Source organism: Thunnus thynnus, chromosome 15, assembly GCF_963924715.1.
Source record: "Thunnus thynnus chromosome 15, fThuThy2.1, whole genome shotgun sequence".
Lineage (NCBI taxonomy): Eukaryota > Metazoa > Chordata > Actinopteri > Scombriformes > Scombridae > Thunnus > Thunnus thynnus.
The window spans coordinates 28,978,792-29,001,811 of record NC_089531.1 but is presented as its reverse complement, the minus strand read 5'-3'; the positions used below and the strand labels follow the sequence as shown (position 1 = coordinate 29,001,811).

Genomic DNA, 23,020 nt, shown 5'->3' with positions numbered 1-23,020 from the left:
TCATAAATATCGATGACTAGTAGACTAATGGCTTAACTAACAACTACAAGTCAAAAATCTTTGGTCGTGGACTGCCCTATCAGTATGTTATTTGTTTCATCAAACACATATATGGGGTGTGATGAACAGTGCATCTTGTAGGGAGTGCCAACAGGGTCAGGGATTTAAACTAGCATCTTTTCACTCTTTCTACCTTTTATTCTGTCTTGTTCCTCTTCTTCTATAGATGGAAAACCCACAAGTGGCGGAGATGCCAGCTGGTTCCATGGTCAGTTCGTCAGGACAGCCCTGGAGCTCAGGAAACCTGTGGGCCAGGCCTGCAGGTTCGGGGTGAGGACAGCTACACACACACACACAAACACACACACACACACACACACAAACAATACACAAATATTCACATCTTATTTTCCTCTCTCTGTGAACACATTAGTTAAACAGAGCAGGGAGAACAGTGTAACTATGAGCAGTCATCAGGAAAAGATTTACACTCAGCTGTGAAGTGATTCCAGTGTATGGGTTGAAATGCTGTCTTGATATAAATGCTGCAAATCATGCAGCACTGCTATTATTTGCATAAATTCTTTTGCGTGGAAGTGAAGTTGTTGGTTGCTCAGTGGATGTGTGTGTGTGTTTCTCTAGTTTTTCAATAGTATAGATTTGTTGCTTTTCTCTCTTTTATGTAATTTACGTGATTTTATATCACTTCTGGATGAAGGAAATTGTAATGTGCATTCAGACTTAAAACTGCACTAATCAATATTTTTATAATATTCATATGTTAGCAATGGATCAAATGACTGTGTAATGTAAAAGAGGACATTAGTATTGACAAATTCGGAGAGAATTATTACCCTCTCTCTAGTTTCCCGCCAGAGCTCTTTAATGTCTTTCAGCTCAATGTTTTGGTTTTCCAAACCACACATTTACTCTTTGGTTCAGTCTCATCACTCTCACCAATTTAATTTCCAGCAGCAGCAGGCAGCTGTTTACTGTGAAAAAACTCTGATAATCCCACTGTACTTTATCTGCCCAACACCAAACAGAAGACAGAGACAGTTATGGACTAGCTGGTGAACATAGTAGGGATGTGCAGAGAGCCCAGTATTTGTATTTGTGTCTGTATTTGTTGAGGCAGCAAAAATATTTATATTTGTATTTGAATAAAAGTGGAAATAGGTGTAAAGATACAGTTTTTGTTTTTATTACACTTTTAATTCTAGGATATTAAAGTGTTAAAATAAGTGTTTATGAATAAACTATCTTAAAAGGAGGTCCCTTGAACTCAAGTCTCATAGACTCATAGACGACTGTGCTGACTACTGAGCTGAAACATAGTGCATCGCAAATGTGCAGATAGACACACATAACACAGAGACAGCACAGCATGTAACATGTAGAGAAGAACTTCAAATGCGATTATTGCTTTGCACTTTTCATTTATTACCTATTTTTTACAGTGTAACTTTGTGGAAAGTAGAAGGGGAACAGGTTTTGGAGACTCCCTTGAGAGCACTTCTCTTGTATTAGTAGCTCAGCTTTATCTCTGGGGAACACCCCAATGCCAGTAGTGATGTCCAAATAAGGAATTGTGCGTCATATGGCAGGTGGATGTGACTCCCTTTGTTGAGAATTGCTGATAGACATAACAGCAGAGCAGAGGAGAGAGACTGAGATAGTGATGTAACCAACCTGTGCGCTGGTATTTAAAATGTTTTTTTTTCTTCCCCAAAACAAATAATTTTTCATATTTTCATATTTGTATTCGGGCACACCCCTAGAATATAGTGGAGCCTTTGGCTGCTAAGGAGACAGATATTTTTCTCAGGAGTTGGTGGAGACCAAACCAGAGCTGAGTGAGAGTGCGTATTGTACTTACATTCACCAGGTGGACACAGAAATTACTTCAAATGGATGCTAATGTTGCTATGTGTCTGGAAGTGTTTGTTAACACATTTGCCATATCAACTTTATATTGTGATAATACAGTATGTTGGATGGAGTGTTTCAGACTTCATCTGTCTCCCCCAAGTGGCCAAAAAAATCAATTAAAACTGCCTTAAATGTAGTATTAGTACTGGTTTTGCATGTTTCAGCCCTCTTACTACAAATCACATCTAGTTTAAATCACAGGTATGTATTTCACAAAATATGTTTCCTACTAGTCCTTGTATGGTATAAAATCCATACACTTTAAATAAATCTGCACTTCAACTGCATTACCATACAATAGTAATGTAACATGAACCAAAAGCAACACACACTTGATGTTAATTGTGATGGATTACACATCTCGAGCAAGTTTCAAGGATCTGCTAATTGATCTTTATACTTTACAGAAATACATTCAAAAACAATGGCTGTCTAAAATGGTTATAAAACACATCCAGAAATCTAAATCTGTATCGATTTAGCATTTGAAAATGGTCAGAAAAAAAAGCCATAGGACTGTCAGTGGTTATAGTAACCACAAAGTAGTTAAAATACCAATAGAGATGCATGTTTACATCAGCTCTGTTGAGTTGATTTATATTTCAAATGACTTGTCATGATGATAATTTTAGTTCCCATGTTTTGATCAGTTAACACCCATAGGACAAAAAAAAAAATCATGGATTACTGCTTTAATAAGATGACTTGCTGGGTGTAGCACTGATGCCTGTGCAAGTTGACTTGTTATCAGCACACACATCCAGATTCCTATTAAAGTCTCAGACAGAGGCCATTATCTGATTCCAATGATGAGCATCCTGCTCCTCCATCTTGGGAGGCTCTCGTCATTATGTACCATTACCTGTAATAGTATACTCTGAGCTGGAGAGAGACAATTCAATACAGGCCTCTTACTTTTCACCCACTCACTCAATACAACGCGCAGAAGGCAATAGCCATTTTACAGCCCTTACATCTAGTATTTCCCATGGATGTGTGTGTGTGTGCGTGCATGTGTTTGGATGTTCAGTAAATGATGTGGGTAGAGAGGAAGACTGAGGGGTATCCTGAAATAATGACTGCTGGTGCTGATATTGGTGTTTTTATTGTTAAGGTATTGACACCGATGTTTTCTCTATCCACTAAGGCCACAACGACAACAATGTGGTATTCACCACACCTATTAAGGTTCTGTAATGATGTCACCATCTTAGCCCCATGCTCCACATTGAGGGGCAGAAGCAATACATCGACTCTGTGAATAACAATACCTAATTCATTGTTTTTTTGTGAGTTTTGCTATTAAATGTGGCTGCTGTCCACCATCTTCAGAGATTCAGAGCTACAAAGATTCTGTGGTAAAATAAGGGAAGTACACATATATAGGCCTATACGATGCTATACTGTCTTTGCACAGGTATTTGTCTAAAAACGTCCACATGCAACCTCAGCTCAATTTAATGATAGCTGGATCTACAAACCTGGTAAACAAGCATGCTAAAATACTGCAGAGGAAATTTTCAAAATATATAACAAGCAGCAACTGTGTCCATCTTTCGTTCAACTTATCGCGTTTAGGTTCATCAAGGAGTCCCGTCTGTTTCTTATTTAGCTAATAAAAATAATGTTACAGCATACATCATATCCTGCTGCAGGCTTCACATGAGTATAACATGGCCTAAGAGACAAAGATACGGTTAATCACGCTGTTCAGAATCACACTTGAATAATTTAACTGATTCTACATAATGTGTGAACTAAAGCATGATTAGCCAACACTTCCTGACTCTGTACTTCTCTGTCTTTAACAAATCTAAATACTGTTTCTCAAACAATGTCTACAGTTAACTTTTAAAAATATGAATGTCACCATTTACAACATGATCACTCCAAAACCTTGAGAACTCTGCAGGCTCCAAATTTAAGTGATACAATGGCCTGTTTCTCTATAGTTTTCTGCTGATATCCATAAATCTCTGTGAGGTGTATTGAAAGTAATATGATGAAATTTAACTGGGTTTGACAGTTTTTCTGTTCATACAGTTTTTGTGTAGAATATGTTGACATTTTCTTTGATAAGAATTTCATGTTAAACTAGCTGCCTCAGTACACATTTAAACTAGGACGCATGTTTTCTGCTGAAAAGTATGGTGGCTCTGATGTCAACTGCAGTTGTGTGGACAGAGCCTGCAGCAAAAGCTAGATAGCAAAATGTTAGCCTGGCTATAGATACTCTTTGGCTGATAAAAACATAGACAGTAAAAGCTGTCTCCCCATTAATTGTGTGGCTATGTCATTTAATGCTAACACTTTAGCTTACATTACAGTATGCTGAGCAAAAGTAGAGCACTAGTATCATCTCAAAAGTGAAAAAGGACTATTTTTAGCAACAATTTCAATTTCTAAAGTAATTTCAAACGCTGTCTGTCTGATGTTCAAATTTGCACACATGAAAAAGGACTGTTTTCCCAATGCTTGTAAGAGCTCATGGGACAACCCATTTGTGACTCTTGATACTGATGAAAAAACTGACTGAATTGCGGAACAGCTTTCTATATGATCAAAGTCTTTGCTAGATGATTAGCTCTTTGTGGTGTTTTATTAGCAGCAACCTTGTCAGAGTACATTTTTTCAAAAAAATTAAAATTCTATTGCAATCTTTTACTTTTTGAACAATTGCATCAGAACATACAAAAAAAAAAAAAGAAAGGCAGTACTAATGGTCACTTCATAAAATGCACAGCACACTGCATTCTACATACTGAATGAATCTATGCATGATGTATAATGTATGTACAAATATGTTTTATTAGGAAATTGTTGAATCAGACCATATTAGCCAAATTCAACTCTTTTTTTATGGCAATGTTTGCATAGTGTAAGTCACTTACTGTATCTCAGCACAGTGAATCTTGGAGTGCCAGTATGGAACATCAGACCCAACAATTTACCATGGAGTCATGGGTGACTTCCACACTGTCATCATTTACACTGAAGTTGAAGTTTCTCATAAGACTCCATCACTCCTTTCTCCCTGTAGCTGTTTCGTGCCGGAAACAGGATGGTGGGCAGGCAGACGTTGAAGCTTGTCTGAAGTTTGCCAGCTCCATGCCGCCTCTCACCCAGCTCTGCCAGCTGCCCTGCCAGGAAGACTGTCAACTCAGCAGCTGGTCCAAGTTCTCCTCCTGCACGGCTGACTGCGTGGGCGTGAGGACCCGCAAAAGGATGCTAGTGGGTGAGTGACACATTTTAACTTCAAGCTGACTTCCAGATTACATCAACCTTGAGCGTAAGATCAAAGTTGAATGTGTTAAGATGACTGAGGGCTCCAAACCTTCCTGTACGTCTCTATATTTAGATTCCCACACTACCTCAGGGAACTGCTCAATTCAGCAGCCTTCCACTGACAGCCAGTGAGCAGCCCCAGTATAGCAGTTGGGTGTTTAATGCCTTGTTTAACTGCTAATACTCATCAATCAAGTATGTTAATTGTTAATATGTTTTTGCAGGGAAGAGCAAAAAGCGAGACCAATGTAAAAACCACCAGGTGTATCCCCTGAGCGAGACCCAGTATTGCCCATGTAATAAATACAATGCTCAGCCTGTGGGCAACTGGTCGGACTGTATCCTGCCTGAGGGTGGCCGCATGGAGGGCCAACTGGGCATGAAGGTCCAAGGTGACATCAAGGAGTGCGGTCAAGGACACCGCTACCAGGCCATGGTGTGCTATGACCAGGACAACCGCATAGTGGAGACGTCTCGCTGCAACAGCCATGGTGAGTTTCACATGTTCAAATAAGCCTCTAAGCCTAACTCCTCTCAATTTTTTAAAAATACCAGATCTAATCACATTTAAATTTAAAAATCGATATTGTTGAGCTGTGTCCAAGCATCTCCTCACCACATGAGACAATATACAGAGGTTTATAACATCATTGCAAGCTCCCACCCTTGCCTTATCAAAACTCACAATGCCCCCAGGTGCACTTCTTAATTGCTACAGTCTGAAATATATTCAATTCAATTCAAATTTTATTGCATAGCACCAAAGTGCTTTACATGAAAAGAAAAGAAAATGGCAAAAATGTTCTTATAAAGAGAAACATCCATGCATACATACACATACAGTATATACACACATACATACAAACATACATACTAAATGAATATGGTGTGTTCATTTAAGAAAATGCTTGATTGAAAAGGAAAGTCTTTATTTTGTTTTTAAAAGAACAGTGTTGGAGTCTAAGTTCAGTTGGCAAACTGTTCCATTCTTTAGGTGCATAAATGCTGAATGCCATCTCACCAGACTCTGAAAACGCTCTAGGCACATAGAGGAGATTTCCACCTTGTGACCAGAGAGATCTGCTGGGATTGTAAATCGACAGCATGTCTGAAATATACTGTGGTGCCAGACCATTAATTGCTTTGTAAACAAAGAGGAGGATGTTGAATTGTATTATGAGTTTGGCCTGAGGAAATCTGCCACAAATTGTTGACAATTTGTTAAACCCAGGGATAAACTTAGGTAAGTTTACAAGTTGCAGTGTTTTCCTATCACTTTAACTATTAAATAATGCACTAGTTAAATGCTCCATATAACTTACATTTCTCAGTCATAAATGATTGTAACAACCTGCAACTAAAACCAACTCAAACTTGAGGGCAATTGGTATTCCCCTTGGACATTTTAAGGCCTTATTATCTGATGTTTTTTTTATGATTCTTGTAACTGTTTTTTATTAATTCCTTGTTTATTGTGTAGTTGTGTTGTTTTTGTCTGCTGACTGTGTTCTTGTCTTATGAATGTTTTTTTGCTCTCAGGTCTCTCTTGGAAAAGAGATCTTAATCTCAGTGAGACTGTCTGATTCAAATAAAGATCAAATAAAAAAAAAAAAATATATATATATCATTATGTCATAGTTGGCTGTCTTCTTACAGCAGCAAAGTTTACCAACTTATCAGCCGTGACCACGATCTTTCCCAAACTTAAATGGATTAGTTTTAGTCACTATCATCAGAAAACGCTCATATGAACCTAGCTATTTTGTCATTTACGTGGATGTGTTTGATTTATCTGATCTTTAAATGTAGACTTCACTTCCTGACATGCATGGGTCACAGCTGGAGACTACCTATTGTCTCCACCATCATCTTATTTTTAGTCACGCTGGCAGTTCCGTGCAGAATAGAACAACTTTAAATGTCTAACTGATTATCACTGTGGCCTTTTATCAAGCCTCCAGTACAAATTTAACAATCAATCAGGGGAACTTGAGGCCATATCCGCCAGCAGCCCAAATCTGTCAGGCCACTCGGAGCTGTATTAGCATACCACTCCAGCAAAGCGAGTAAAGGGAATTAAGAATCATGCTGTCGTATTCTGCATCTTAGCCCTGGGAAAATACAGAGCACATCAAAGCACTCGGGGGAATGAGTGTGTCTGTGTTTGTTCAGTGAGAAACCCATAGAACCCATCTCGTTTGTGAGTCAAAGCTTTCCTCCCAGTATGGGGCTGCTTGATGGTAACTGGATGTAACTGTAATAAGATACTGTGCTCAAAGTCGTTACTGCTGCTTGCCTTCTCTCTGATTTAGGAGTCTTTGTTTGGCTCTTACATGTCACAGAGTATTGTGTGAGTAACATGGTAATACCTGCTCCTTCCAACTGTTATTTGCCCTCAGGCTACAGCTGGAGATCAGTGATGCTAGGTTTGTTTATGGCAGGAGTCAGCGAAAGGGCTGCATGTGGGAACCTGAAGGAACAGCAAGAATGCTTTCACGCCTGAGAAGATGAGGAAGGCAGCAGGGCTGGGGGTCTCACTTGGAGTTTTGTTTTTGATAGGAAAGTCAGACCTTTAAAATAGAGGATCCCATCCCCCTTACATCTCCTCACGACAGCGTAACTCACTCTATGCACTCAACATGTCAAAAATCCTACCTCTGATTCACGTACACGGTGATGCTGGATACATCACATAGTTGCTTATAAATTCACTTTTCTGGTGTGCTTACTTTTTTTGGCATTTCTACTTCAGTGAGTGATTTCTTCTCTGAACATTTCCTCGAATGTTTATTGACAACCTTAAGAGAACAGCTGTAAACTTTTGCATTCAATCAAAGACGGGTCTATAGACAGGTATAAAAAGCTAACTTGTGTGTAGATGCTTTCCAGCCACATCCTCCAGCTCTTCCTGGGGGATCTCAAGATGTTCCCAGGCCAGATGGGATATGTAATCTTTCCACTGTCTTCTAGATCTGCCCTTACCAGCCTTCCCAGTTGAACTTACCCTGAAAACTCCCAACAGGAGGCATTCAATCAGCATTCTTATCAGATGCCTGAACCACCTTAATTGACTTCTTTTTACTTTAACATGAATGCTTGGATGCTTGAGCTGGTCATTGTGTCCCAGCCACCAATTGTATCCATGATCTTGTTATCATTACTCAAAGTAAAATGACCATAGGTAGAGGTTGGGACACAAGGCTGCCTTGCATTAGATTTTAGAAGTGACTGTAACACCTCACTGTTCTCGTGGAAAACAATGAGCAGTTAATCCCCTGTATATATTTCTGAATTTTTATCTTTTCTCATATTCACAGACAAAAGCACATATTTTTTTACACCTTTCAAGGTTTATTCTTTGATCCAAGAGCCAGACTGAGGAATAAAAGAGTGTGTATTTGCTCTTTGAGCGCCAAAACTCTGAATAGTTCACCAAAATGCTCAACTAACTATGTGCATTCTTTTGAGAATCTGTTGAATAGGCTGGTAAAAATGTAAGTATATTACAGTTGAGTACTAATTGAGAAGTTCAATCTAAAAATGATCCATAGATGATGGTAAAATGTTAGATATTTAATTCATGCTCAGTTTATGAGAACTACTTCTTTTAAAGGTATTTTCATCAGTTTTGTCTGGTCTTTCAACCACATCTTCTCTTGTTGTCCCAACCACCAAGAATGTCTGTCTACTGATTTCTGTCTTTCCAAGAGTGAGATAAGAAAATTGACATCAAACTCGGTCTGTGCTTTAAGTTCAGAGCTGGAGTCAGGACGTGGTTAACTCTCTAAACACCTCTAAAGCAGATCTCAGCATGTCTGTAGAGGATCATAGCCCTTTACTGAAGCCTATATGTTTTTTGGTTGCAGGGTATATAGAGGAAGCTTGCATTATTCCCTGTCCGTCTGACTGCAAGCTGAGCGAGTGGTCAAACTGGTCACGCTGCAGCAAGTCCTGTGGCAGTGGGGTCAAAGTTCGCTCCAAGTGGCTCAGAGAAAAACCTTACAATGGCGGGAGACCGTGTCCTAAACTGGACCATGTCAACCAGGTGAGGGAGGTCTCACTTTACACAGTGTGATTAATGTTTAAACAAAAGATCATAATTTAATAATTGCCATTGTATGGTTGAATGTGTTTCATTTTTATAATATGAATTTAGATCTTGTGTTTAATGTATATCTCTGTTGAATTCCTAAGTACAACAATGAATGACCTTTTTTTCTCTTCTTTGTTGAATGGATTCCATCCACAGGCTCAGGTAAGCACATTGTTGCTTCTTTTTCTGCGTAATTAAAATGTTTTCTTTTATATATCATCATTTTTTAAATTTAGCTTTTTCTGAACTATTTTATTTTTTCATGACTTTGCTTTCAGCCACTGTCATAGGGAACGTTCAATAAGTAATAGTCTAATTTAGATTATTGACTTGCATGATGATTTGAATCTGCTGTTAAAATGCTGGTCACTGTTTTATTTATACCTTTCTACTGCATACGCTCCATTTCTTTGCACAAGATCAGACAGATAACTGTGGTGTTTGTACGTCAGGTGTATGAGGTGGTGCCTTGCCTCAGTGACTGTGGACAGTATGTCTGGGTGGCAGAGCCCTGGAGTGTGTGGAAGGTCAGCAACGTGGACCTGAAGGATAACTGTGGTGAAGGCGTTCAGACCAGGAAAGTCCGGTAAGACACCGGAAACCAATACATGTCTACAGAGAGACACATTACATGCTATATATATATAAATATATATATATACATATATATATATATATATATATATATATATTTGCCGTGTGTACACATTTTGTGATGTATGACTTGTATTCCCTTATTTTCCACTTGTGTTGTTATTTTCTCAGCTGTGTCCGTTTGCTATTGCAGTGCCAATGACCCAGTTTCCTCAAATGGATCATTAAACTTTCATCTTGTGTTTTTGCTACATGATAAGATCTTTTACCTTTCACAGTGTGTACAATGATCACAGTCTACTATTATTCAAATCTGATTTGACTTGTTTTCAAATGACAGTCTTGAACAATCCTTAGAAAGTGAACATGAGGCTGTAATGTCTCTTACCTTCTTAATATTTACCTTCTAATGAGATGTGTTGGAATTCAAATATAATGACAGCTCTAAAAAAAAACCAAAAAAACCCAAACTACCATAAGAAGCATTTTTACCATATCAGACATAGACTGTAAAAAACATGGATATAATGACAGTAAACACAGCTTTCTAAAGGGACACTTTGTCAGCTTTGTCAGGTACTGGAGCTAGTTTGAGTTTTGTTTGAGTTTGCATGGACCTGAAATCAGTCAAATAGGCAGAAACTGCTATGGCTGACTGTGATAGGGTGAGACACCTGTCAATGAGGCAACTTAATCTCAAATCCATTGGTCTTCTTTTCAGAGGTATAAGTCAAATTAAAACACTTCTTTTCAGAGGTATAAGTCAAATTAAAACACTTCTTTTCAGAGGTATGAGTCAAATTAAAACACATAGATGTCATGCACACACTGCAAACATCAGCATTCTGGTGATATTGTTATCTAGTGGTATCTGATGTACATTGAGGTTAAACAACCATAAATCTACTTCATATGAATTATATAGGCTCTCTTTATGACTTCAGATCCTCATAATCATCATGTTTCGACATTTTCTTCAGTATCAAAATTAATGCAAATGATGGTACATCCATGGTTATGGTGCAAACAGGAACTACCAGTACTACCATTTTTTTAAAAAAGCAATGTTTTTAGTTTTTTGTTTTTGTTTTTTTTCATAGAAACCATCCCAGCACATGTATAATACCCACTGCAAAACGCAAATTAGTTGCATTCCTGAGTACCCTTACTCATCCTGAAAATAACAATATATGGCATAGCTAAGACGTGTGATGAATATGCCACACACCTGTAAATAAAGGGAGTATAAACCAAGCAAAAACTGCAGTTCAAGTTGTAATGGAACAATGATTTTCAAAATCACCACCCAGACATGTTAGGAAAGGTAAAATTGACAGCTGAAACTCTGAATTACGGCTTTCAATTTTTGCTTTTTCTTCTGTTAATTGTTTTAGCCAAAAAAGAAAGAAATGTCATTTCAGCTAAAAAAAAAAAAAAGCCTGGAAAGAGACAAACTCTTTTTCAAACCCCTCTGTGTCCAGGTGTATGCTGAACACTATAGATGGGCCCTCTGAGCAGGTGGAGGACTACCTGTGTGACCCCGAGGAGATGCCTCTGGGGGCCCGTAACAGCCGGCTGCCCTGCCCAGAGGACTGTGTGTTATCAGACTGGGAAGCCTGGAGCCCATGTCCACTGGTAAGAATGTCCTGTTATCTACTCTGTCATGGCACTGACTCCTCAGTGCTTTATGTTTATGGAAGAGCTGAATAGTCTTGACAGTGTCACTGCCATTTTACTCTGTACCCTCTGAATATGTTTCTACATCTTTTTATTTGTGGGAAGTGTTATCAAACTGAAGCAAGCCATACATCATCTGTTACTTATTGCCTTCTCTGGGCCAAATGTCCAGTTCACTGGAGAACAAAGAAACATCAACTGTGAGCTAATGTCAAAACAACCCATCCAACCTTCTGTTTTGCAAAGTGAAATGAACCAAACAAAAACCAGAGATGATTTTGAAACCTGCTCCTAATTCATACAACTCAAGGAAAATGACAAATGTGCGAGTGAGTGAGTGAATTACATGTGCGGTCACTTTATTATACTATCTATTGATCCTGGTCCCATTTTATCATTGCAACAGAAGTTTTTTCAGATAACAAAGTAACCATTTAGATTTTGATTATGTGGTCCATTTATCCAAATAATGCCGGTTTGCTTTCGGTATATGCAAATCACAGTATGAATGAGTAAAGTTAGTATCCTCTCCTCTGCTCCTCAGCCATGCAGTGGGAACAGTTCTCGGGAAAGGAGTGCTTACCCACTCCGCCAACCTGGAGAGAGGAAGGAGTGTCCTCCGACTACAGAGACAGAGCCCTGCAGACTCAACAGTAACTGCTTCCACTACTCCTACAACATCACAGGTGAGACTCCGACAGCACGGATGAATCCCGTTCATTTAAAAGCAGCCAGGTTGACAGTTGGGTTACATGAACCGGGTTATGACTGTGAGAATAGTTTTGATGAGACATGTTCCCTGCAGATTGGAGTACCTGTCAGCTGAGTGACAGAGCTGTGTGTGGAAACGGCATCAAAACCCGCATGCTGGACTGTGTGCGCAGCGACAGCAAATCTGTTGACCTTAAGTTCTGCAAAGAGGTGAGTTGGGTGTTACTCTCTGCTTTCTAAGCCTCTTTAGCGTTTCTGAATGAGTTAATAAAACAACTTTCTGTTGCAGCTTGGGCTGGAGAGGAAGTGGCAGATGAATGCTTCTTGTGTTGTGGAGTGCCCTGTCAATTGCCAGCTATCTGATTGGTCAGCATGGTCTGAGTGCACCCACACGTGCGGGCTCCAAGGTATGTGTGTAGCTCTGTCCGTGGCAGTATTTCCACGCTGAAGTAACCCAGAATTTCATAATTTCATCAGTCTCCCACACCCAACTTTTACTCCATCATCTGAAAATGTGAATTTCAGTTTGCATCGCATTTCTTTTAGATGAATGCAATATGAGCAACCACAAAGTGATGTAACATGAGCATGTGACACTATACAAATTCAACTAGTCCATTCCATCTCTTCATCATGTTGTGGTACAGGACACGTCATCCCCCTCCTCCTTCTGCCTTTCTACACACAGTGAATATACAAAGATTATGTTTTGTTATTGATCAAGGTAACTAAACTGCTGTTGTCAACAAACAGGAAAGAAAATCCCCCTCATACCCCACCTCTAACATGATGGTTCCAATAGTAAAAATACATAGTGCTTGTTGAATGTTTGTTGACCATACAAGAACCCTTATTATAACCTTAATGTATTAGTCTACGCTAACAAGAAAAAGAAAGGAAAACAAAAATCAATTTGTAAATCTGACAAAATAATCTTAATTAAAGGTACACCTATATTTCCTTCCAGGGCTTTCAACTGCATCTCATGGTCTTCATCAACAATTGAAGTTTGCTCAGTTATCATGGAGTTGACACCATAACAACTCAGTATATGTAGAATAACTCATATCTATTCAGTATAACAAAGCTCATTCTCTGATGAAGACTGTAAGATGGGGTCAAAAGCTGCAGAAAAAGTAAGCTAATGAGTAGACCTTTAGTGAAGATGACTTTTTAGACATGGCAGCTTCTTCACACAGTAGCTGCGATAACACAGTAATGTTAGCTGTGAGTGATGATCCATCACTGCTGCAGGTCGACAGTGCTCAACTCTCAACTGTGTGGTAAAGGAAGTCAGCCTCTCTTACGGTAATGGTGGAAACCAGAAACGCTTTATGACGTGAGAAACGATTGTGTTATAGCCCTGAACCAACTGAGAGAGGGATAATAATGTCCTTGCATGTAATTCCATAGGATCAGCTCATTGATTGGTGGTCCATTATGAGTGTGTGCTCTGGGGCTCAGGGAGCACTCTGCTCTCCATGAGTCCTTGAGAAGAGCAGGAGCCAGAAGCAACAAGAGCAAATAGTAGATATGAAACCAATACAGGCCTTAGCTATTGTGGTAACCTTAATCTGTCCCCAGGCAAGAAGGATTTTTTCTTGGTATGGAGAAACAGCAGGAAGGCGACGAGAAGAGAGGGCCTCCTCGCTTTCCTTCCTGTGTTTCTTTTTATCTCCAGGCTGGCTGCGGGGACATACATCCCTGGAGGAACTAATTTCTGTTCCTGAGCCAGGAATAGCAATGAGCTGGATTGGTTTTTTCAAGCAAATGAACATACCTGGAATCAGTAAGGCTCTGTTATCAATCAGGCGGTGTAAAAACAGAGCTATTTTCCTGGATGTGTCCAACCTGTGTGCATAGATAATCATGGCATTGTGTGTTCTCCAGCCAAACACTGATAGTGACAGCTGGCACACTCCTTTTTTTACCCAGCAGCCCTCCCTGCCACCCGCAGCTCAACCTCAAACTCTGCCATGACCGCCCGCAGGGAGACCACTGAGGCATGAGAATCGTAATGGTGGGTGATGACTGGTTTCTATGGGCATAAGGAGCAACCAATGAACAAAGCAACACCCACACATGATGGTGAACTTTGATTAGAAATCTATGGCCCAGATTCACTTGGGGTCCGTGCAAGAAAGTAATGGGCCCTACAATACAAAGGGGTGAGGGAGGCATTTAGCTTGCAAATCTTTTTTTCTTTCAAGGCCACACCTTCCACTATTGATGTGTTCACTTCATCATACTATGTTATTTAAAGCTACAGTGATCAATATTCACTAGTTTGACAATGGATCAAATGACTGTGTGTAATTTGAAAGGTGTCGTTCCTCATGATGAACCCACAGAATTTTCCCCAACTCTACAGTTTCTCTCAGCTTTGTGCAGCTTTTAAGCCTATTCTAGCTTATTGTTTTGATTTTACAGCATATTTACAGTATGGTTCACTTGCTGCTCTAATGAAGCTCAGTTCCAGCAGCAATAGGATATATAGGGTGTATCTTGTCACCAACAAGAAATGAAAACAACAAGCAAGGGTTTTCCAGTCTAAACTTTCAGACCAGATAATAGTTAAAAAGTGATTTAAAGCCCAAGGGTATCAGCACTGGTAGATAATTTCAAGAGTTAGGTCCTGCTGTATGAAATTGGCAGACATGGTATCAGAGGACCCGAGACAAGTAGAAGATATTACTACAGCGGTCAATACTGTGTCAATGGTAAGCAGTATAATGACAGAAATAAAGAAGGAATGGTTTAACATGAATTGAGAGGCTAAAAACATCTTGCTATGGAAACTGTCAACAACTTAGAAGTGGGGCAGTCAAGTTGATGTGACAGTCATGGAGATGGACGCCAAAATACATTTCGCTGTAGGTGATGTTACATTGTTGGGTCCAATGGAGGATGTTCCTCTGGATGGAGACTTGCATAAAGATTTTGAGCCAGCTGTTGAAGTGTGGCAATTTTCCTAGCAACTACTGATTTCTATGAATTGTGATGCGAAAATCCTTATGCCAATAAAATCTAAAAGAATACAAGGTTTCTAACCTCTTAGTTAAGATACACAGCCCAATGATACAGTGAGTTCTTAAGTTCTTAAGTGTTGGAGAAAGGCATCTGTATATGACACATATAATAGGCCTGGACTACTCGACAGTTTGTTCATGGCCAACAGAAAATTCTAAATAATGGTTAAATTAGCGAAGTTAGTTCTCTTATATCACTTATACATGCCTCTTAAGAAATGCTTCTTGCGTAGGGCTCATTGTTTTACAGCGAAGATCCCTCTGTGGTTCATGTAATTCTGGTGGGTTTTGCTTGAAGATGAACTGGCAGCTGGTGAGACCTGCTGCTGGGGAAACATCACTCAGAGATTTGTTCCTGATGGTGTTCAACATTAAGAGGAGTGTTACAGTGCTTGGCAAAACAACACTGGAGACTGAATCAATTAATCCTATATGCATTTTATGAATGGCAGTTAATGGTCTTTGTGAGAAGCACTGGACCTCTGAAAATAATCTCTTGGAAGTAGATCAAACCTTACAATGGCATTTATATCAATTTTCTCCTTAACAAGCACACTTTAAACATGTTTTATATCAGAACTATTGCTCAAATGAACTTGCAACGTTCTGTGATTTTTTGAGACCCACTTTGTATTCTGTGCCACTGGTAAAGTAGTATAGCTGAATGTATTATTTGTTTTAGGTAGTATAGTCGACAAAAAACACATACCACATTTCCTTTGAGACGGCAACTAATTGAGAGTTTTCTCACATCCCTCCCCCGGGGCTCTTTGTTAAAATGCAGAGTGAATTTGTTAAAGGGCACTTTTTCCCTCTTTCTCACCTCATATCCTCCAACCTAAGATAGCTGCTGGTTTCATTTGAACACAACAAAGAAATATGAATATTCAAAATGGCTGCAGGGAGTGTGATGAAGGCCCAGAATTGCACTATAGATGAAGTCAGTAGAAAAAGAATAGAACACTCTAGATCATTGCAATGAGACATAGGAAAAGGAAAAGGAATTCATAGTTTATTCCTTGGAAAAAGATGTTACTTGAGAAATTAGGGAAAAAAATAGATTTTTCAGGTGTCACACCATGCACAGTTCTGTCTAATTAACAGAGACCTGAAGTCATTCATTCAAATGGATGGTGGATTCTGGACAGTAATGAACTAATTGGGTGGCTGTGGCTCAGGAGGTAGAGTGGGTCGTCCACTAATTGGAAGATTGGTGGTTCGATGCCTGGCTCCTTCAGTCTGCATGTCGAAGTGTCCTTAGGCAAGATATTGAACCCCAACTTGCTCCTGATGGCTGTACCATCAGTGTATGAATGTGTGTGAATGGTTAGTTCCCTCTGATTGGCAGGTTGGGACCTTGTATGGTAGCCCCAATACCCATTCAGCATATGAATGTGTGTGAATGGGTGAATGTGACACGTAGTCTAAAAGCGCTTTGAGTGGTTGGAAGACTAGAAAGACGCTATACAAGTACAGTCCATTTATCATTTAGTTCCCCTTTGCGGTGTTGGATCTGCTGATCATCAGATCATTGATAGAATGGATGTTCCCAAAGTCTCGACAGCCAGAAGCCATTTGGCTATTTTAGACAAAAGAAAACTGATTTTCACAGCAAAAAAAAATTATATCATGTAACATTGCCTTATCTTCCAAAATGCATCATCACTAGTTATAAAAACTTGATATTTGCTATTGTCGGACCATTTCACTAATCATGGCATCCAAGCTACGTAAACCTAGCTCCACATTTTGCTCATGGTGCCTGTCTGCTGCTGGGTCATAATAGCAGGGATACTCGAATACAGTGAGGACTAGGCTTTCTTCCTTGTTGTTCCAATTTGGCCAAGCAAAGAGTTCCTCCAGTGGTGGAAGAAGTAATCTGATCTCTTATTTAAATAAAAGTAACAATACTACAGTGTAGAAATACTCTGTTTCAAGTATAAGTCATCAATTCAAATATTTGCACCAAGTATACTTAAAGTAAAAAAACAAACAAAAACTTAAAGTATTCATCATGCAGAATGGTTAATGTATAAGCATCATTTTAATGTTGCAGCTGGGAAAGATGGGGCTAATTTTAACTACTTTATATACTGCTGCATAGCTTATTCTACATATATGCATTATATTTGTGTTGATTATATTTTGTATTCATAATCTGAATCTGCAAAGTAACGAGTGACTAAAGCTGTGAAATGTAGTGAAGTATTTACAATAACAGTACAATATTTGCCTTTTGAATGTAGTGGCGTAGAAGTATGAAATAGCATACAATTACTCAAGTAAAGTAAAGCCTCCAGTCTTTGAGTCTGTATGTGTGAATGGGCAACCCGTTCTCATTCTCAGGTCATCAAATACTGATGCTTTGTCATGCCCCATGGCGTCTCATACAGACACACGAGGTACCCTTTGATGTCTGTATGAGATGCTTCGGGCTTTCAGCTAGCTCCAATATAAACCCACCCAAGGCAATTATAGATGCTCAGAGCAACTGCTCTGGCCGTCCATTGACTCCCATGTTAACCCACCCGTGGCACTATAAGACGCTTTGAGTGGGATACAGAGCTGCTGCCTGTATTTTCCCATTGTCAATTCTCATGTTAAGGTTTTCTTTTAATGATATGATATCCTCAACATTCCTCAACACAAAAACACAAAAGTGTCCTAATTCAGCAATACAATAGATTAATATTATGGTCATCAGTTTGAATTATTTCTCCTTCAATTCTGAGAAATCAAGTTTTTTTTTTGTCAGTTTTCGAGAGCGGAAGGCTACATGACCCATGATTCTCAGCCACCTTTGCTATGAAGAAGAAGCCAGTCCATTTTGTGTTACCCGTTACAAAACTGTAATTACAGAATTTATTACAAACTGATTAAGATTTTGCATAAAATCTTGTTCCATGGCCATATAAACAGGATGAAGATGGGCTTATCAAACTGGACTTTAAAATTCACATCCCTCATTTAATCCCTGCACTTCTCACTTTCATATATTTCATCAAACTGGACTTTACATTGTGCATTGCATTTAACCTCCAATGTTACATAATATAATTATTATGCATGTCACATTTAATTGTTGCTCTTGTCACCTTCATATATTTCATACATTTTATTTCTTTGTCCATGCACAGTCACTATTTCCTTTCTACGGTCAATATTTCATTTCAAGTTTTATATCCCATTTCAAAACTATTACTATTCCATTCTGTAAATAGATTTTAAATGTTAAATTACTTTGTTTATTTCATTATTATTATTACTTTGCTTTTGTCTATTTTTATTTTTCTGTGTTGCATTTGTGTTGCAGAAAACACCAAGACACATTCCTTCTATGCTTGCATTGGCTAATAAAACAGATTCTGATTGAATTGACTATATCATGCTGACAGAAAATCCCCAAACCAAACCATCCCCAGTACAAAAAATCTCCACGATTGTGTAAATAGTAGTCTATGCATTCTGTCAGAGGCCTGCTGGAGATGCTTATATGCCTAGGCGTCCTTGCAGCCTGGTTTCTACCCTTAATGATAATTAAAGTGGTCATAATACCTCATATGCTGATACTGATGTTTCTAATTTGATAACATAGCTTATGGCACTTTGTTGACAAGTGGCCATGGTATAAGTAAAGCGGGATAATAAAGGTCATAATAATAAATAATAAAAGTAAAGTTCATGCATAAATCATTCAGTCATACTGCTTGCTTTTGTTTATTTGCACACAATCATCAATTACACAAAGAGACAAATCATATATAAATATAATACCTGTGGATCCTCATGTGTTGTAGGATTACAGATAAATGTAGTATGTTGCTTATAGAACAAGATGTATGAAGTACATTTGTATCTTACAATAATTGCACATATTGTGTTCTAGATGTTTAAAAAATGGTAGCATCACAACTAAATACCTCAGCCAATAAAGTGATGGCAGCTAGTTAAGTTGTTTGTAATTTGTTGTTTATAGCCTGTGTTCTCTGTGAGGTCACCAGAGCCAGAGGGTCAAAAGGGCTCCCAAGTTTGCAGTATCCTGACATAACCAGAAAATAGATAGATAGATACTTTACATAAATAAGACCCCTCCTGTCTCAGACACAAAAATGACATTTCATAATAGGATAACTGAATGTCTTCATCCCGTTTATGTGGCGGATTTGATGCTTTTATCAGGACGGCTTTGGCTCAGGAGGTAGAGTTAGTTGTCCACTAACTGCAGGGTTGGCGCTTTGATCCCCAGCTCCTCCTGTCCATGTGTCGAAGTCTCCTTGAGTAAGACACTGAACCCCAAGTTGTTCCTGATGGTCAGGCCAGTGCCTTACATGGCAGCTCCAACGCCATGGTGTGTGTGTGTGAATGGGTGAATGAGAGGCAAAACTTGTAAAGCACTTTGTCCGTTAAGGTAGAAAGGTGCTATGTAAGTGCAGTCCACCATTTATCATTTTAGTGTAAAGGCAGGCTAGGGTAAGGGTTAAGGAAGTCAAGCCTCTGTCAGCACTGGTCCTGGTGTAAGAGTGGCTGCTAGTAATACAGCAAAAGCTACCAATGAGGGACAAAGTATGACAATTTCAATAATGACAAAGTAAATCATGTCCAATTTGAAACTGAGAATTGCAAGTGTGTACAATTTGCAGATATATGTTAATATAACTTTAAGAAAATGAACACTAGTGAGATGTTGTGACAATGGAAAATCACAAATTAATACAACTTTGAGTAAGTTTACAAGTTAAAATTCATAGTTGGACAAACTAGGGAATTCCGTTTAAAAAGTAATTGTCTAATTTGAGATTTTGTTGAATTAGAATTTTCACTTAACATTTAGAATTTTACAGTGTGATGAATATGACACGATGGGGGTGTACATCATACATGAGTGTTTTTAGTGCCTGGCCTCCTTGGCCATTATTTGACTTCCAGCTTTGATTTGAGAATTAATTGTAGCTCCACAGCTGTTTCCAGCTGCTCTGACCTGACTGTCTTCCTGATCTTAACAAGGCTTGGACATATGTAGAGGTCATAATTCAGCATTCCACTCAACGCCTCATGAATTAATAATATTTTTTTTTTCTCTTATTCTTGTTCTGCAGGCAAGCTATGGAGAAGGCGGACAGTGATCCAGGCTCCCCAGGGTGATGGGAGGCCATGTCCCTCCCAGATGGAGCAGTGGAAGCCCTGCCTGGTGAAGCCCTGCTACAGCTGGAGATACAGCGCCTGGTCTGAGTGCAAGTCTGAGGTCAGTCAGCCTTCAGCTTTCTGTCTGTCAGACAACTAGATAGAGTTTGACATTTTACCAGAGCAGTTTCACTAGAAAGTTACATTTTTCCATCATCACAATATTTAAAATTGTTTAAAGAGGGACATATTCTGCACATTTCCAGGTCTATATTTATATTCTGGGGCTCTACTGGAATATCTTTGAATGATTTACAGTTAAAATTCCGTCTTTATCTTGTACTGACCCTTTATGCAGCCCCTCAGTTCAGCCTCTGTCTGAAACAGGTGGTTTTAGCTCCTATCTCTTTAAGGCCCCGCCTCCCGATGAGCCCACTCTCAACTGAATTTTGATGACTTAAGTTTCTGTTTATAGAAACAATCCAGGTGAAAATTGTTGCACTATTCATTCAACAATCTTGACATTGAGTCCATGATGGAGGAAACATATTATTCACATTATTATTATAATCATATTACTCATCTCGCATCAACCGCAAATAGTCTCCATGTCACCAAGACTCCAGCAGGAGGATGTTCTGAAAGCTTGGAGAGTACCATGCAGTTCCTCTTCTCAATCCCTCCCCTTTCCTTCTTTCTCTGACGTGTTCTTCATTTTGTTCTTTCTGTTCCCCCCCCCACCCCCCTCATCATTTTTCATTTTTCTTCGCTTGAAGCATTACATTGACATGCTGCTGGACTTCAGAGGAAAGATATGTTGTGGTACTTTGTTCTTTTGAAAAAAAGAAAAAAAAAAAAAAACTTTTAAAAACTTAAAAAAAAAAAAAAAGCTTTGAAGCTGGATTTTGTGTAAACAGCCAACTAGTGCTTCATGACTGCATGTGCTGCATGAGATGAAGACATTATGTATAGAGACATGTCTGATGGATACATACAGGGGGCGAGGTGTGGAGAGGGCCTGCGCTTCAGGAACGTGTCATGCTTCGTGTCGGATGGCTCAGGTCTGCAGGACAGCAGCCTGGTGGATGATGAGCTGTGTGGAGACCTGGAGCCTTCTGTGGACGGAGATACACACATCATACTACAGGAACCCTGCACTGTACCCTGTCCAGGTAAGAAGACACAGTAATACAGGTTCCAACAGAGAGAGAGGATATACAGTACATAGGTACTCTACTATATTTATACCAGGTTTTAAATCTGTAACCCAGTCTGCAAGATTTGTGAAATGACTAGAGAAATCAAATTTACAAAGTACAATCCCTGCAATACTTAGTTCTGGCAGTTGTTCCTATCAGTAACAAAAAACTTGCATTGATAGAGATAATAGCTAAGATCCAGGAATGTGGCAACATCCCTAAAAAGAACTACACTCAGAAAATCAATTGAACCATTTCTGAGCCCCAGAAAACCACAGGACCAAATAGAAATCCAATTGGATTGGTCTGTAAAAAAGCAAAGACCTAGTGGGAATTGGAAACAATATACTGTATACTGCAGTTAGCCTATAAACACACTGAATGCAATTGATTCGCTGGAATATCTCACTCTTTTCCAGGAAAAACAAGATTTCTCGTCATAAATAAAGTTTGATTTTAAACACAGAACTAAGTTAACTGAATTTAAACAGAATTAACTGTAAAGTGATGTTTAATCTATTTCTCTAAAATGACCTTGAATGAACAACAAACCTTCAAGCTTGGCTCAATTTTCAGATTTTTTTTATTTTCTTAATTTTCTTCTTTCATGTGTTCATACAACTGTACAGAATTGAAGAATTCTTCATCTTTTATCATTTCCTCTTACAAAATTTCATACATCTGAGTGTTTATAGGTGAGCAAATGACTTTCTTTAGAGCTGACCTGAGGTTATACTCTGCAGAGAGGGAACATACAGCCATCTCAGCTTATTGTTTGGTGGTTTGAGGCGCAGAAGTACTGTTTTTAGATGTTTAGTTGTAACATTGAAACATTCAAGTCTAACCACTTGAATGTTGTCTAGGGGCACCATAAAAATATGACAGTGTGTTGATCCATAGCACTAACAATAATACTAGTCCAATAACAACAAAGAAGTGGCTGTGGCAGCACTTAGTACTGAGTATGCTTGATTGTAGGAGCTACTAGAGCTCCAGAGTGCACCACACAATGCACAACACTCTGATGTTAACAGGTGGGAGGAGGGAAGCTGAGGACAATGTAGAAAGCTTTTACAGCTGAAAATGGATGCTGGAGACAGTCAGGTTTTTTTGTACCTCAGTGAAAGCCTTCAAAGCTGCTGCTGCAGTCATTTCAAGTCTTCCATTGACATGAGGAGAGGATACTGTGGTTGTAGTTACAGCAGCTACAGTGCGTGTACAGCATTTATACAAGTGTGTGTGTGCATATGTACTCTTACACGAACTATGGTGTGTGGGCGTAATCAGCCCATAATCAAGTTAATTGGCTTAATGGGGGCCACAAGGGTCACAGAGGACTCAGTGAGACCTGTTTGTGTCTGTTCTGACACGTGAAAACA

The 23,020-nt window shown here is 39.0% G+C and overlaps 1 protein-coding gene across 1 annotated transcript in view; it reads left to right on the top strand.

Annotated features, from left to right (window-relative positions):
• The window catches only part of thsd7aa (thrombospondin, type I, domain containing 7Aa), a 174,251-nt gene that overhangs the window by 124,392 nt on the left and 26,839 nt on the right, over positions 1-23,020 (top strand). Inside the window, exons 11-22 of the mRNA XM_067611663.1 lie at positions 227-330; positions 4,973-5,167; positions 5,442-5,708; positions 9,084-9,262; positions 9,467-9,472; positions 9,763-9,896; positions 11,386-11,539; positions 12,126-12,267; positions 12,387-12,502; positions 12,582-12,699; positions 20,418-20,563; positions 21,440-21,614. Coding sequence (XP_067467764.1) covers positions 227-330; positions 4,973-5,167; positions 5,442-5,708; positions 9,084-9,262; positions 9,467-9,472; positions 9,763-9,896; positions 11,386-11,539; positions 12,126-12,267; positions 12,387-12,502; positions 12,582-12,699; positions 20,418-20,563; positions 21,440-21,614 — 1,736 coding nt within the window. The remainder of the gene's footprint in view (positions 1-226; positions 331-4,972; positions 5,168-5,441; positions 5,709-9,083; positions 9,263-9,466; positions 9,473-9,762; positions 9,897-11,385; positions 11,540-12,125; positions 12,268-12,386; positions 12,503-12,581; positions 12,700-20,417; positions 20,564-21,439; positions 21,615-23,020) is intronic.